This window comes from Echinops telfairi, unplaced genomic scaffold (assembly GCF_000313985.2).
Source record: "Echinops telfairi isolate 266 unplaced genomic scaffold, ASM31398v2 ScPeMD7_7425;HRSCAF=8463, whole genome shotgun sequence".
NCBI lineage: Eukaryota > Metazoa > Chordata > Mammalia > Afrosoricida > Tenrecidae > Echinops > Echinops telfairi.
In genome coordinates this window covers 5,309,170-5,322,654 of record NW_022111325.1, presented here as the reverse complement: position 1 = coordinate 5,322,654, position 13,485 = coordinate 5,309,170, and the positions used below count along the sequence as shown (strand labels likewise).

At 37.5% G+C, this 13,485-nt stretch overlaps 1 protein-coding gene across 1 annotated transcript in view; it reads left to right on the top strand.

Annotated features, from left to right (window-relative positions):
- The window catches only part of LOC101654992 (olfactory receptor 6Y1), a 14,826-nt gene extending 4,770 nt beyond the window's left edge, over window positions 1-10,056 (top strand). Inside the window, exon 2 of the mRNA XM_045298367.1 lies at window positions 9,073-10,056. Within this exon, the coding sequence (XP_045154302.1) occupies window positions 9,073-10,056 (984 nt within the window). The remainder of the gene's footprint in view (window positions 1-9,072) is intronic.
- The last annotated feature ends 3,429 nt before the right edge of the window (window positions 10,057-13,485 follow it).

Below are 13,485 nucleotides of genomic sequence, written 5' to 3'. Positions count from 1 at the left end.
CTGCACCACCACCCCACCCCCCCACCCCCAGTGCCTTGCCTCGGCATGGCGGGGTCAGATCAAACTCCTTTTTCTGAGGTGATTCTAGCTGGATTCAAATCTCCAAGCTTTCAGATTGAAATGGCTGAGTTGAAACAAAATGCGTATATAAATTGTTGACTGCAAAATTCATGATCTCCTCGGCAATTCTTCACCTATAACACAAGAAAAAATTTAAAGCAAAACTCATAGTAATAGATTGCTTTATCCAATTGCAATATTCAAAGAAAAACCATAACTCATCCAAATCTTGTTTTTTTCTTCCCAGTCTGTAATTCCAGTTTCTCCAAGGAAGTCAAATTTTATTTTTTTATTATTTTATGTATTAATTAAATTTGTATTTTATTTAACTTGTGCATTGTTTTAGTTGAAACTTTCTGATTGCCCTTTTTAACAAATCTACATGTCTTCAGTAGAACTTTACAAATTAAATGAAGAACTTTTTTTTGAAGTAGCGTAAAGCAGACCTCACACCTTAATCCATTTCTTATTCAAAATGATGACTTGAAAGATTAGCTCATTCCCTTAATGAAGAAGCTAGTTATTTAATCATCAGAAACAGCTTTATTATTTTATTAAATATCTTGGCATTTTTCAAAGTGCCCAAAATTCTTATTCCCAAGTACAAATATATTACAAAAGATATTAGCAATTTAATTAGGTAACTTTTCAACATCTTTTAATTGCCAGGAAAGATACAAATTCTCACAAATAATAGTATACCGATAATAAGCATAATGTGAAGACATTGTTCAAGACACACGCCCTAATCAAAAAGTACATATCTCAGAAGAAAGGACTGTCAATCTCCTTTGGACATCAGGCATGAAAACTCGCTGGAACCCAGAGGGACTCCATAACATTTTGGGTTGCCAGGAGTCCATGACAACTCTAGAGCAACTTTTTTTTTAAGATAAGGAATGTGATATTTGGAGATATGTGCATAATTGGTTTCATTACAGAGCTCATTAAAAGCAATGAAACCCTATTTCTTACATGGAAGCCAGGTCTTCTTTATTCTGCTACTTTCCAATTTTTAGTTTTCTGGATCCTGTCTTTCTTTTCTAAATCAGTAGCATAATATTTAACCAGATGGCATTAAGTCTTTGCTTTCTATTGACTGAAATTGTGATGACAGACGAGACACTTCTTCTTGAAGTCTCTGTCTATGGCCAAATACAAACTACTGCAGTAAAGATCTCCGACAGGAAGAGTGACCAATGACCAGAGTAGTCTCTAGGATTTAGAAAGCACTCACTAAATAAATCTTTGTTGAATAAATGAAAATTCAAACTTCTAGGGTTGGTAACACAGAGTAAGACCAAAGCCAGGGAATGACATCAACGTTTGATAGTAATTGCTCCCACAAAAAGGAATCCAGTAATTTGATGATCTTCTTTCTTGTCCTTAAGAAAATGATTTTTTAAATAAAGATTTTATTTATATTTGGAGAGGTTATTCTATTTTGATTGTACTTCAGCTCTTCTGAGCCCAGAAGAGCGTAAGCTCCTACACTACTCAACATTCTTCATAACACATTCTATTAAATTTTAAAAGATCCTAGTCCTGTCCGCCTTTGGGCCCTAGTCCTGGGCCTTTGATACTGATGCTAACTATCAAAGGCTTGTTTGGTTGTGTGGGTATTCCAACCCAGGAGGAACCATACCCAAACAGAAAATCATCTAATTTCTACACCGCTATATTTTCCACACAGTTGTGCTGCCATCTACTTGCTCCATATGCTTTTGTATGCTTCTGAATGTATGCTATTTATAGATAATAACAGCAGATAAACATGTGCTTACTTCCTTTTGAAAATCTAGGTGACATGTAAATGCAGTCTACGAGTATATACATATTTCACATCTACTGAGTTTCTGATTCAGGAACAGTAATATCTGTGTGCACACTATTTGAATGTCTTTTGAATGTGTGTGTGCATGCTGTCTGTTTGAGGGTGCTCATCCTGGAGCCTCCAAATAAGGGGGCATAAACACTATTATTATTCTCAGACTGACTTGAATGATAGCACTCGCTCTCGCCAGAGGACTTCATTATCTAGGAGGCAGTCTCTCAGAGCAAGGGGAGGGACACACGCAACAACACAGACATACTTTTCACCACCTCCTTCCCCTGAGTCTGATGGGGAAGCAGGGGCAGTGCGCTGCAAGTATAAGGTGTCTCTTGAGTCTGTAAACTCCACTTAACTTGCTAGTTCTTTCCCTTAGTATCCCTCCAGGATTTCCTTGAGCCCTGGAAAGGCCAAATGCTTTCCTAAAGGCTGTGTCTCTTGGGAGGGCCGCTGGGGTTGAGAGGGAGTTGGTTTGTGCTTCTTCAGTACTTGGAGCCAAGAAGAGGCACAGACAGTTCAATGCTGAGGCTTTCTCAAGCGTAGCAGAAACATAGATCAGACTTTCTCTGAAACCCTCTGGATTTGGTGACATGGACCTTCTCCTCCAGTCTAAATGATTTCTTCTCTTTCCCCAATGCTGGCTAGCTATCGCTGACCAGGGTAAGATAAGAGTCATAACTTACATCTCTAAGAATATGGTGAGTCAAAAGTATTTTCAAAAAGATAATTGATGCAGTTTCTGTGTATTCATTATTAGTAAAGGAAGCAAAAGCTGATTCAAAATTGTTTATTTAAGTTACAGATTTATCATTTTCTCATTTTTTAAGAATAGTTTGTCTTCTTTGATCCTATGAGCAGTAAAATAGCAACATATTGTAGATAGAGTAGATGCATGCCTATGTAGACCTTTTCCAACTCAACAAATATTTCTTTTGCGCTGATGTATATAAAACCAACAGTTGTGTCTGTAGCATGAGTCCTCATTACACTTTGAGGCTTTGCTGTAAGAACCCACTCTAGGTGAAATTTTAGACCGTCTCTGAAAACAACGCCATGGACTCTTTTCCTAAAGACTCGTACGTTCAGTGCATCAGTGTAACCTTCCGCCTTGCAGAAGCATAGACTCCAAGTCTACGATGATTTAAGAGAGAGAGCAGCAGAGAAAATGGTGAAACAACACCCGAGTCTGTACACATTAATCTTAACGTGAGGAGTGGGGAGTGGAACACATGCATCCAATAATCATTAGAGACAATTTGCAGAAATGTTGATGACTTGAAACTCCTTGCAAGACAAAAAAATTCTAACGTCTCTTTATAGCACCATACGAGGGGTTTGGATGAGAAAGGATAGTGAATACAGATTTTACTCCCTTGAGGTATTCAAAACGAACTCAGGGTAAAAACCGACAGGTGCAGTGGGGGTCGGCTAGTTCCTGTGACCTGTTGAAAAGAGCAGGGCTTTGGTCTGTTGTCAGCAGAGTCGTTGTGAGTCACAAACGACAGGACAATGCCAAACGACTTGTAGACCTGCTGCGTCGATGCTCCTAAGAGCTGCTGAAAAACTAGAATTCGGCTAAACTGCATATCACTTTAAAACGGACACTAAGGAGTAACCATGTGTATCTCCATTTTAGAAAGTCCCATATTACCAGGGACGAGTATCTCCACCCATAACTTTCTTTCATCTCCTTGCCAGATTTGGCAGAGGACCTGAGTTACACACAAATGATTGTTCTGTTCTGTTTGTCACGAACTGTGTCCCAATGTGGAGATGTCTAGGACCTGGGGTTTGTCCAGACCACTCTTACAGAGTTGGGATGCTAATATTTAGAGTACTGCTTCTCCCAGCAGCTTTCAGCCACACCAGTTTCTCCTTGGACACATAGTGTCCACAAGCAACAAAGCAGATCCCTTTCTCAGCCCATCCTGAGCACCAGGCTCATTGCCTCTGGGCAAAGCCATCTCTACCCCAGCCAGGAAACAGGGCTCAGAGCCTCCTCTCCTGTGGTGAAAACCTCAAACCCTCAAGGGGAGTGGAGGGTGTTGCAATGCAGTGAATTATTTAGTGTGGCTCTGCCGCAACAATGGGCTCAGGCATAGGAACATCTGTGAAGATGGAGCAGGACTGGGCAGTGTTTCATTCTCTCAACCTGGAGTTGCTATGGGTCAGAACCGACTTGGTGGCACCTAACAGCAGCCATAGCTTTTGTTATTCCCACCAAGTAACCTTCCTTTTCCTGATGCCCTGGGCAAGACGCTGAGGGTCAGGTAGAGATATTGATTGGAGTTTATGATTCAGCTGTGAGTTATTGTTAGCAGGATGAATTGTGATGCCATCCTGGTGGGTATAAAATGAGCCATCTAAGAAACAGGGAGTGGGACTTTAGTACTAAAAAAAAAGTATAGCCAGGCACGGAGAGCATCCTTTGGACTCTGCATCTGGTTCACCTCTCTCGCGCGCGCAGTTTGAAAAGTGGGGCATTTGGGACATGTCTAGCGTCTTGAGACTGGAAGCCCTGCTGGTATAGTGGTTTTGAGCTGGGGTGAGATTTGCATGGTCTGCACATCAAAACTACCAGCAGCTCCAGGGGAGAAAAACTAGGCTTTCTACTCCCATACCTAGTCCCAGTCTCAGAAACCCACAGGGGGTCACTGTGAGTCAGCATGGACTCGATGGCAGTGACTTTGTCTGTTTGCTTGATTGATTGGTTGTTTGATATTTCTTGCAACTAGTCTTATATTCATTTTTCTCAAAGAAATTATTTCTGCAAGGATAAAGTTTTTCCTATTCAAGGTTTTCAGAAAGAAAGTAAGCCTTTCAGACCATGAACACATTCAGTAACTTCTTCTACAGCTTTCAGATATTTCTCCCTACTAACACTCATAATAGAATGACCTTAGCCTTCAGAGGGACTCTCAACTTGATTATATACTCTTAGGGAACAGATAAAGGAAATTGGTTGATTTAGCCTAAATCAAGAAAGACATGAGACAGGAGTAATAGTTTAGGGCTGCCGAGTAGAGATTGAATGACTTTGACATTTATAAAGCTTGACAGGCTAACCTGTGGAAAATGGATGAGACATATCCTGTGTAGTTCCAGAAAAGAGAAATAAAATCCATAAAGCTAGGTTTCATTTAAAAATCCTACAAATCCTCATAAAAGTATTCTTTAAAGATGTGGACTGTCTTCATAGATAGCGAGTTTGCTGTTCCTGGAAAGGTTCAAGCTAAGGTTGAGTCCCTAGTTAAAGCTACGCAATGACAACTCACAAATCTGATAGGAAGTTAAACCACATGGTTTAGCAGGTTTTTTTCCAGCTCTGAGATGCTGTATATCCAGAGGTCAACTTTTCCCTTTTACTTGGTAAGTGAAGTGTGTGTATGCATGCAGTGCATGTGTGTGTGTAATTAATACAATGCACTGACAGCTATAAAAGCTAATAAAAATCACGATTATAAAATGCACATGAAACAGAGTGATCTATTAAAAAATCTAACATTTATAATACTTGATTCTTTTTAGATCTTTCATTAATAGGGCAGAAGTAATTATACTGAGTGGAGTGTCCAAAATAAACAGAGATTAAATTTTGCCAGGGAGTGAAAGGTTTCCATTTACAAATTGCTACTAGGAAAGATGTTTGAGATTTAAGATGCTCGGATCTTCCACATGATCTTGGCTTGAATTCTAGATCTTTGATTCTTCACTCACTATATTTTATACTCTATAGAAGGTTCTTTTAAAAATTTGTTTCCAAAGGTATAGTTTAATGCTCAGAGGGGAAGTAAATTCAACTAATTTGAAAATCTCATTCAACTCAAAAATTATCTGTATTTGACTCATATACAAAAAGTAAAAAGTGGTGGGGAATAAAAAAGAATTGTGGGCATTTAATTTCAATTCTGCATTAATTAAATATATATATATGTGACTTTGAACTAAATAGTATTAATATTTAGATCCAGTGGGCACCATAATATTAATCCTAGTTAACATCCTTCTCAGAATTAACTCAATGGCGGGAAGAGAGGAACACCTTGATTACGAGTACTAAATGAAAGACGTGTGCTTTGACACATTATAAAGTGATATTCACATGGAGGTGTCATCTCTGTCTGTGAAGATGTTGGACGGCAGTCACAACAGCCTCCTCAGGGAGCTGCATGAGGAGCTCCCATTGAAGGGAAATATGTTCAATATCTGACTCTCTCTCTGGTCCTCATATACCATCTACCAGATGGATTATCTCTTCTAAACAGTTTTGGAAGCTACTAGGAAATGGGACTTGAACAGTAAAATCCAAGAGATTTGGAAACTAGATCGTATTGCCTGCAATAAGACAATTGATCTTATTGTCTTATTGTCGAATTTGGCAGAACACTTGACCTTCTTGTACATTCATTTTATCCTAAAGCAATTATAACTTGGTTCAATTGAACAGGAGAATTTTCAGGATGAAATGTGGTCATCATGTACTTCCAACCATTTTTCTTTTTTACTTGACTACTAGAATGTTCAAATCTAAGTTCCGTGCTCATTGATAAAACTGATCAGGCAGATGTTCTTTATATAAATTGTATACTCTTTTTGGGGGGACTTTTGTGCTAACTTATCTAGTAGATTATTGATTGGGTTATTTAATTTTTTTTGTGCTAACTTGTCCAAGGAACTTAATTAAATATCTGATGAAGTAGAAGAAAAACTAATTAAAATATAGGCCTATGAAAATATCCTTCCATTTCATTTACTAATTCTTAGTCTTAAAATTTGGTGCATTTAAAAAAAATTCTCATTTCAAATCAGAAGCTTTTACTCTGAGATTACCAATATCTATTTCCAAGTTATTAAATATATGTTGCATTATTTTTCATAGTCAGTCTTGAAACCTTAATGTTAGGGAACCATGGAGATTAGAAAACTTCAGGGCATAATGCCATATCTGTATTTTTATGGAATATAAAAGTGCACAAAGGGACTGACCCGAGAACACTTTTCATAAGACAAATCCCTTAAACTAAGGACACATGACAAAATGCTATTCCTCAATTGCAAACCTGTTCATTGTATCTGTCCATTTGAAAGTATGGCTATGAAGTGAGAGGAATACAGAGAGGGACTGAATTATTTTCAAACAGATTCAAATTGGTTAAGACTCCCAGTCTTTGAGATTAAAAGAGAGCAATATGGGGGGAAAGATCAGATAATGTCTGCATCAGCCACTGTAACTAATGTCCTTTTCAGTTTCCGTGTAAATTCCATTACTCCACTGTCCAGAGAACTCGAGGTCTCAGCCAGCAGGGCTGAGCTTTGTAGGATGTGTGTGTCAGGGCCTCTACTCCACCATATACAAGAATCATTAGATATATTTACATTTATAAATTATTTGCCATTTTGAATGATCCGTATCTTTGTTTTCGTCTCAAAATGTGAAACATTGACAGTTGGTGGGTTTGATTTTCATCAGGACCCTAAAACTGAGATCTAAGTGGGAGCGAGGTGAAGATACCACAGCCTGTTGATTGCCAGCCCTTTCTTCTGATGACCACTTCCTTGACAAATGGTAGCCCTCCCCCAAGTGCCCACATATCTATGCCACACAGAAAGAGAGCCAGAGGCTGATAAAAAATATAGATCCTGGAGTGGATTTTGGTTTCACACTACATCCTAGCTCCAATTTAAGAAAAATTAGTTCTTACAATGTGGCCCTGCTGGATACTCGCCCTCAGATGCTGTAGAAGAGTGGGGTGGCTAAAAAATTAGATGGTACCCAGCTATGAGAGAGAATACTGTCTGGGGCTAAACACAAGTGTCCATCTAAGATGTGAGATGTCAACTAAGTCCACATGGAAAAAGCACATCAACATCTGTGACCCAAGGGTTGTAAATTACACAATCCAATGCTAAGAAGAGAATAGTATCAGAGCTTAAATTTGTGAGGTTCTGGTTCACAGAAGGTTCTGGGTGACAGCAGAAATCCAATTTACATTTGTTAAGATCTACACAGGAAATAAGCCTCTGGTGATTTCCCCCTATCTGTAATTGAGTGATGAGAATAAATCAGTTACCTAACAGAGATGACTGGAGAGATGACTATGGGTCAAAATGATAAGCCTGATTTGAATGGTTAAAACCTTGTCATTGATTCAGCCTATGGTACCCTTTGTGCCTGATCTAGTTTTCAATATGTTCTGGGTTTTTGGTTTTGTTTTCTTATTATGGTTATTCTCTGATATATTTTGTCGTTGTGGGTCACCTTCTTGAATTTTGCTATGCTTCTCTGTCTTACACTATATGAACTCCAGTATTAGGAAACCTGTAGAGATGACAATTAGAATAAGGGTTCCTGGGGGCTACAATGGGTGAGGGTTTGGGTGGAGTAAATGGAGGCTGATTTCAAGAAGTTGAAGAAGTTAGAAAATCTTTTGAAGCTGATTGTGGTAGCAATTGTACTATATTGCTTCATGTAATGGAACTATGGACTGTTATGATATTTATTAGCTCCCAATAAAGTTATTTTGGGGAAAAAAGAGTGGCTTTGGTGTTGGAATACAGAAAAGAGAAGTCTAACAGCAGGTCGCAGAGGAAGGTTTGAAATGACAGAGAAGCTGGCAACTTTTAAAATTAAACTTTGTTGTTGCTTCTAAATATGTGCATTTACTCAACTGCCGTATTACTTTCTTCAAACTCCTCAACCATGTTAGATAGGTAAAAGAAAGGAGGATTCTTTACATTTAACAGATAAGTTGGGTCACGCAACTTATTTAGAATAATAAAATTATACCTGGGAAATCAGAAGTTAAGTGTCCTATCTCCATTTTATATCCAGTAAGTGGAGATGCTCTGGCTATAGATAGAGAGATAATTTTACAATTTTCAACAGTGATACAGTCAGGAAAATACACACCTTAGGAGTGATGAGATTCTAAATTTACTTCTGTGGGACTTTCGACAAGTGACCCCTCTTGTCCTAATTTTCAAAATTAAGCTATAAGTTTCTGATATTCCATTTTTGCTCCAAAGTGTTTTATTTTTTATCATAAATCCAGAGGAGATAAAGGTAAAGAGATAAAAACTATTCTGGCAATGAATTCAATGGTCTTGGTCTTTATCGTTGTTAATAATTACTAAGGTGAGGGTTGGGCCATGGGAGGAAGTAACTTTCTTTGTGTCCACAGCCAGTGATCATCCCCAAGGTTCTGGAGGCAGACAACCTTACGGCAACAACATATTTCATTCTTCTGGGATTTCCCACCCGACCTGCCTTCCAGCTGCTCCTCTTTTCTGTTTTCTTGGCAACCTACTTGCTGACGCTGCTGGAGAACTTCCTGATTATCCTAGCCATTCGCAGCGATGCGCAGTTGCACAAGCCCATGTACTTCTTTCTGAGCCACCTTTCTTTCCTAGAGATGTGGTATGTCACAGTCATCAGCCCCAAGATGCTGGTAGACTTCCTTAGCTCTGACAAGAGTATTTCTTTCAATGGTTGTATGACTCAGCTGTACTTCTTTGTGACCTGTGTCTGCACAGAGTACATACTCCTTGCTGTAATGGCCTTTGACCGTTATGTGGCCATTTGTAATCCACTACGCTACCCAGTCATCATGACCAACCAGCTTTGTGGGATCCTAGCTGGGGGATGTTGGCTCTGTGGATTCATGACCGCCATGATTAAGATGGTTTTCATAGCCCGGCTCTACTACTGTGGCACACCTCATATTAACCACTACTTTTGTGATATCTCTCCGCTCCTCAATGTTTCCTGTGAGGACTCCTCACAGGCTGAGTTGGTGGATTTTTTCTTGGCACTCATGGTCATTGCTGTTCCCCTTTGTGTCGTAGTGGCATCCTATGTCACCATCCTCACCACCATTCTCAGGATTCCTTCTGCTCAGGGCCGCCAAAAGGCCTTCTCCACGTGTGCTTCTCACCTGACAGTTGTAACTCTCTTCTATTCCACTACCCTTTTCACCTATGCCCGCCCCAAGCTCATGTATGCTTACAATTCCAACAAAGTAGTCTCTGTGCTTTATACTATCCTTGTCCCCCTCCTCAATCCCATCATTTACTGCCTGAGGAACCGTGATGTAAAGGCAGCTCTCAAGAAGACCATGCTTTGCAAAGGAAGTGGGCCCAGAGAAGATACAGATTTAAGTAGTTAACAAAACTATAGAATCCCTTCAGGCCTGATTTGATTAGCGATTACTACACACTTCCTCTTAAAGTCCCACTTTTGGTTATCCATCAACGTCTAGCATTTTAAATTATTTTCCCTCACTCGTGTGCCCGATCCTTCTCTTGTTTGTGTGTGTGGGTCTGTATGCATATGCAGACACAAGCTTGAAACCATATTCCCAGGAATTTTGCTCCTCTTAGATCAGAAAACAAGCTTTAAACATTTAACAAAATGTTGGTTGAATAAGTAGAAAGGAAACAAGGAAGGAAGAAAAATAATACACTCTTCATACAACATAACAACTTAATATACTAGAAGGAGGTTAGCAAAAAATGATGAAGACAAAGGAAGTTACTTGGAGGTTGCAAGAAATAAAGGCAACTGAGGCAAATACTGTTGTTTACACAATATTGAGGTAGTAATGATCTGCAAGTAGATGCTTGGATAGCCCCGCAAATCGAGCAGGTGTGCGACTGGGAGTATACATGTTTCACAGGGAATATTTTTATATGTGTATTTACCATTGCTGCAAATACACCCATGAACATGGTAGAGCATACAAGGGGAAAAGTTATTAAAATTTCATAAATATAAACCCACACCTTGAGGGAATGTCATTGGGACTGAGTCTCAGGACCACAGTCTTAGGGAACCCCTCCCAGTTCAACATTATCCATAAAGAACAATGTTCCACATCCTACTTTGGTGACCAGCAACTTGGGTCATAAAATCTTATCAACAACCGTCAAGCAGGAACTACTGGTCTCTCGCTGTCTGGAGGAAGGAAAGCTGATGAAATTCAAAAGGCACATGGGAACAATGAATCCAGTGGACCAATAGACAACATGAACAACAGTCTCTGCGAACCAGAGACCAAAAGCAATACATGATGCCCAGCTACCACTAACTTCTCTGAAAAATGTCGTATTTTAAGGTCCTGGATAGAATGGAAGAAAATTATGGAACAAAACTCAAAATCTTAAAAGAGACCATGTTTGCTGATTAAGTAGAGACTGATGAAACTCTAACACTATGACCCTTACTCAGCTTTCAGACTGGATCTGACTTCACTCTCACATTAGTTAGAATAATCAACTATTGTAGCTCAAGATGGCAGTGTTTACTCAAAGACAAAGTTCAGAGGGCTAGCAAAGAAGGAGGAAGGAATCAGAAAGCACAGAAAGGAAGTGGGAAAAGTGATGCTAGATTGAGAGGATCAGGACAATGAGTTGAAACAAAGTGACTGAATTGTTATTTGCAACACTGATAATCCACTCTGTAACCATCATCCAATTCACAATAAAGAGTATTGGAAAAATAAATTCCAGATAGGAAAAAACAGGTTAATATAAAGAATAAAACAAACTCTATTCTCAAAGATTTGAAAAATGCTTGTTAACATTTTTGTATTTCCTGAAATATAACAAAACAAGAAAATATTTATAACTTTTATTATAACATATAATATCTTTAAATTTTAAAATAGCCATTGAAATAAACTTTTTAAAAACTAAATGTTAAAATAGGTTAAGAATATGAAAATAATTTTTAAATTTTAGGTAACCAATAAATCCCAGTAGTATTTCCATTTAATACTACAAAAACAAAAATGAAACAAAATTTAGATATGCAAAATTTAAATTGATTATTTATATAAAATATGTTGAAAGAAAAAAATAATATCCATTGTGGATAAGAGTATGAAGGCATGAAAAATCTTATTACACTGCCTTTGGTTGTGTAAATTACTTCCTTTTTTATATCAATTTAAAAATATTCAGTCTCTTTGAATCTTAAATTTCTTTTTATTAATTTTAGTAAATCATTTTATTGGGGGTTCTTACAGCTCTTGTAACAATCCATATATCGATTGTATCAAGCACATTGGTACATATGTTGCCACCAACAATTCAAAAACATTTCTTTCTATTTGAATCTTAAATTTCAAAACCAGCAATTTTATTAGGAAGATAATATATAAAAATTCAACATATTTAATAAAATGTTAAAAGCAATGCAAAATTCTAAACTGGGGAATGTTCAAGAAAATAAATTCAACTGTGAAGTAAAATACCACATTATTTACTGAAAATCATGTTTTCAAAGAAAAACTAATAATATGCAGTAATTAAAACCTTAAATAAAAAACACAAAATATAAAATTTCAATGACATAACCAATTTTGAGAAAAAAGATTTGCATATAGATTTTAAGATAGTTATCAATAGGTCATAGAGACTTTAAATGATGTTTTAAAATTATTTTCTCTGAGATTATGGATTACAGGTAGTCCCTGGATTGTGAACATCCAAGCTATGGACAACTCCTACTTGTTTTTAATGTTGTGTAAATCTGTCCACACTTTACAATGATTGAATCAATTCCTACTCACAACCAAGTCTTCATCACTATTATCTTCACTGATGGCGTGTGTAGTTTTCAAATTGCTGAAAAGCTTGCACACTCCGGGAGAATAGGAGTACTCTAAAGAAACTGTAAAACAAATCAATGAAAAACTTTTTTCCTAATGATTTTTTTCTTTTCATATGATTATAATTCTATGCTAACATATTCCTAGTAGATGCAGAATGAGAATTTAGTCTTTCTTCTAACATAGTTGATTGAAATGTTTTTATTATTGATAATTGAGAGATGTAAAATGTGACTCTGCAAACTTAAGCTGTACCCTCTGCTTGCACTATGGCTTCAGATTTATGCGGTTAAACTAAGAGTACACTTGTTTGTTTCTGAAAAAAAATAATAAATAAATAATGTAAGACTAAACACGAACCATCTTCATTTGTTTTGACTTACCTACAAAATTTTAGAAACTCAGAGACGGATCTCTTTTGTACCCCAAGATTACCAGTATTAAGTAATTTTCTATATTTCTTAATATATGAGCCTTGTATACTCATTCCCTGTTGCCTTTGAGTCATAAAAAGCTCAGCTATTAACTGGGAGATCAGTAATTTGAATGGACTGTCATTCTATGGGAGAAAGATGAGGCAACCTGCTTCCAAAAATATTTACAACCTTCTAAATGCTGTGTGGCAGTTCTACTCAGCCAGAATTTATTTGACAGTGGAATGTTGGGTTGAGTTGGAATTTTGAGTGAATTCTAATTCATAATGACTATACATGACACAGTAGAATTGCCCTATGGATTCTCCTCAGTACAGATAAAGATCCACAGGTCTTTTCTCCGGGGAGGCTACTGGGTTTGAACTGCTGACCTTTTGACTAAAATTACTTAGCAGTTGAGTGCTTAACCACTACATTGTCAGGGCTCCTTTTATTTTTATTTTTTCTCTCTTTCTAAATCTTTTTTTTTAATTTTAAAAAAATAATTTTATTGGGAGCTCATACAATTCTTATCACAATCCATACATACATCCATTGTGTCAAGCACATT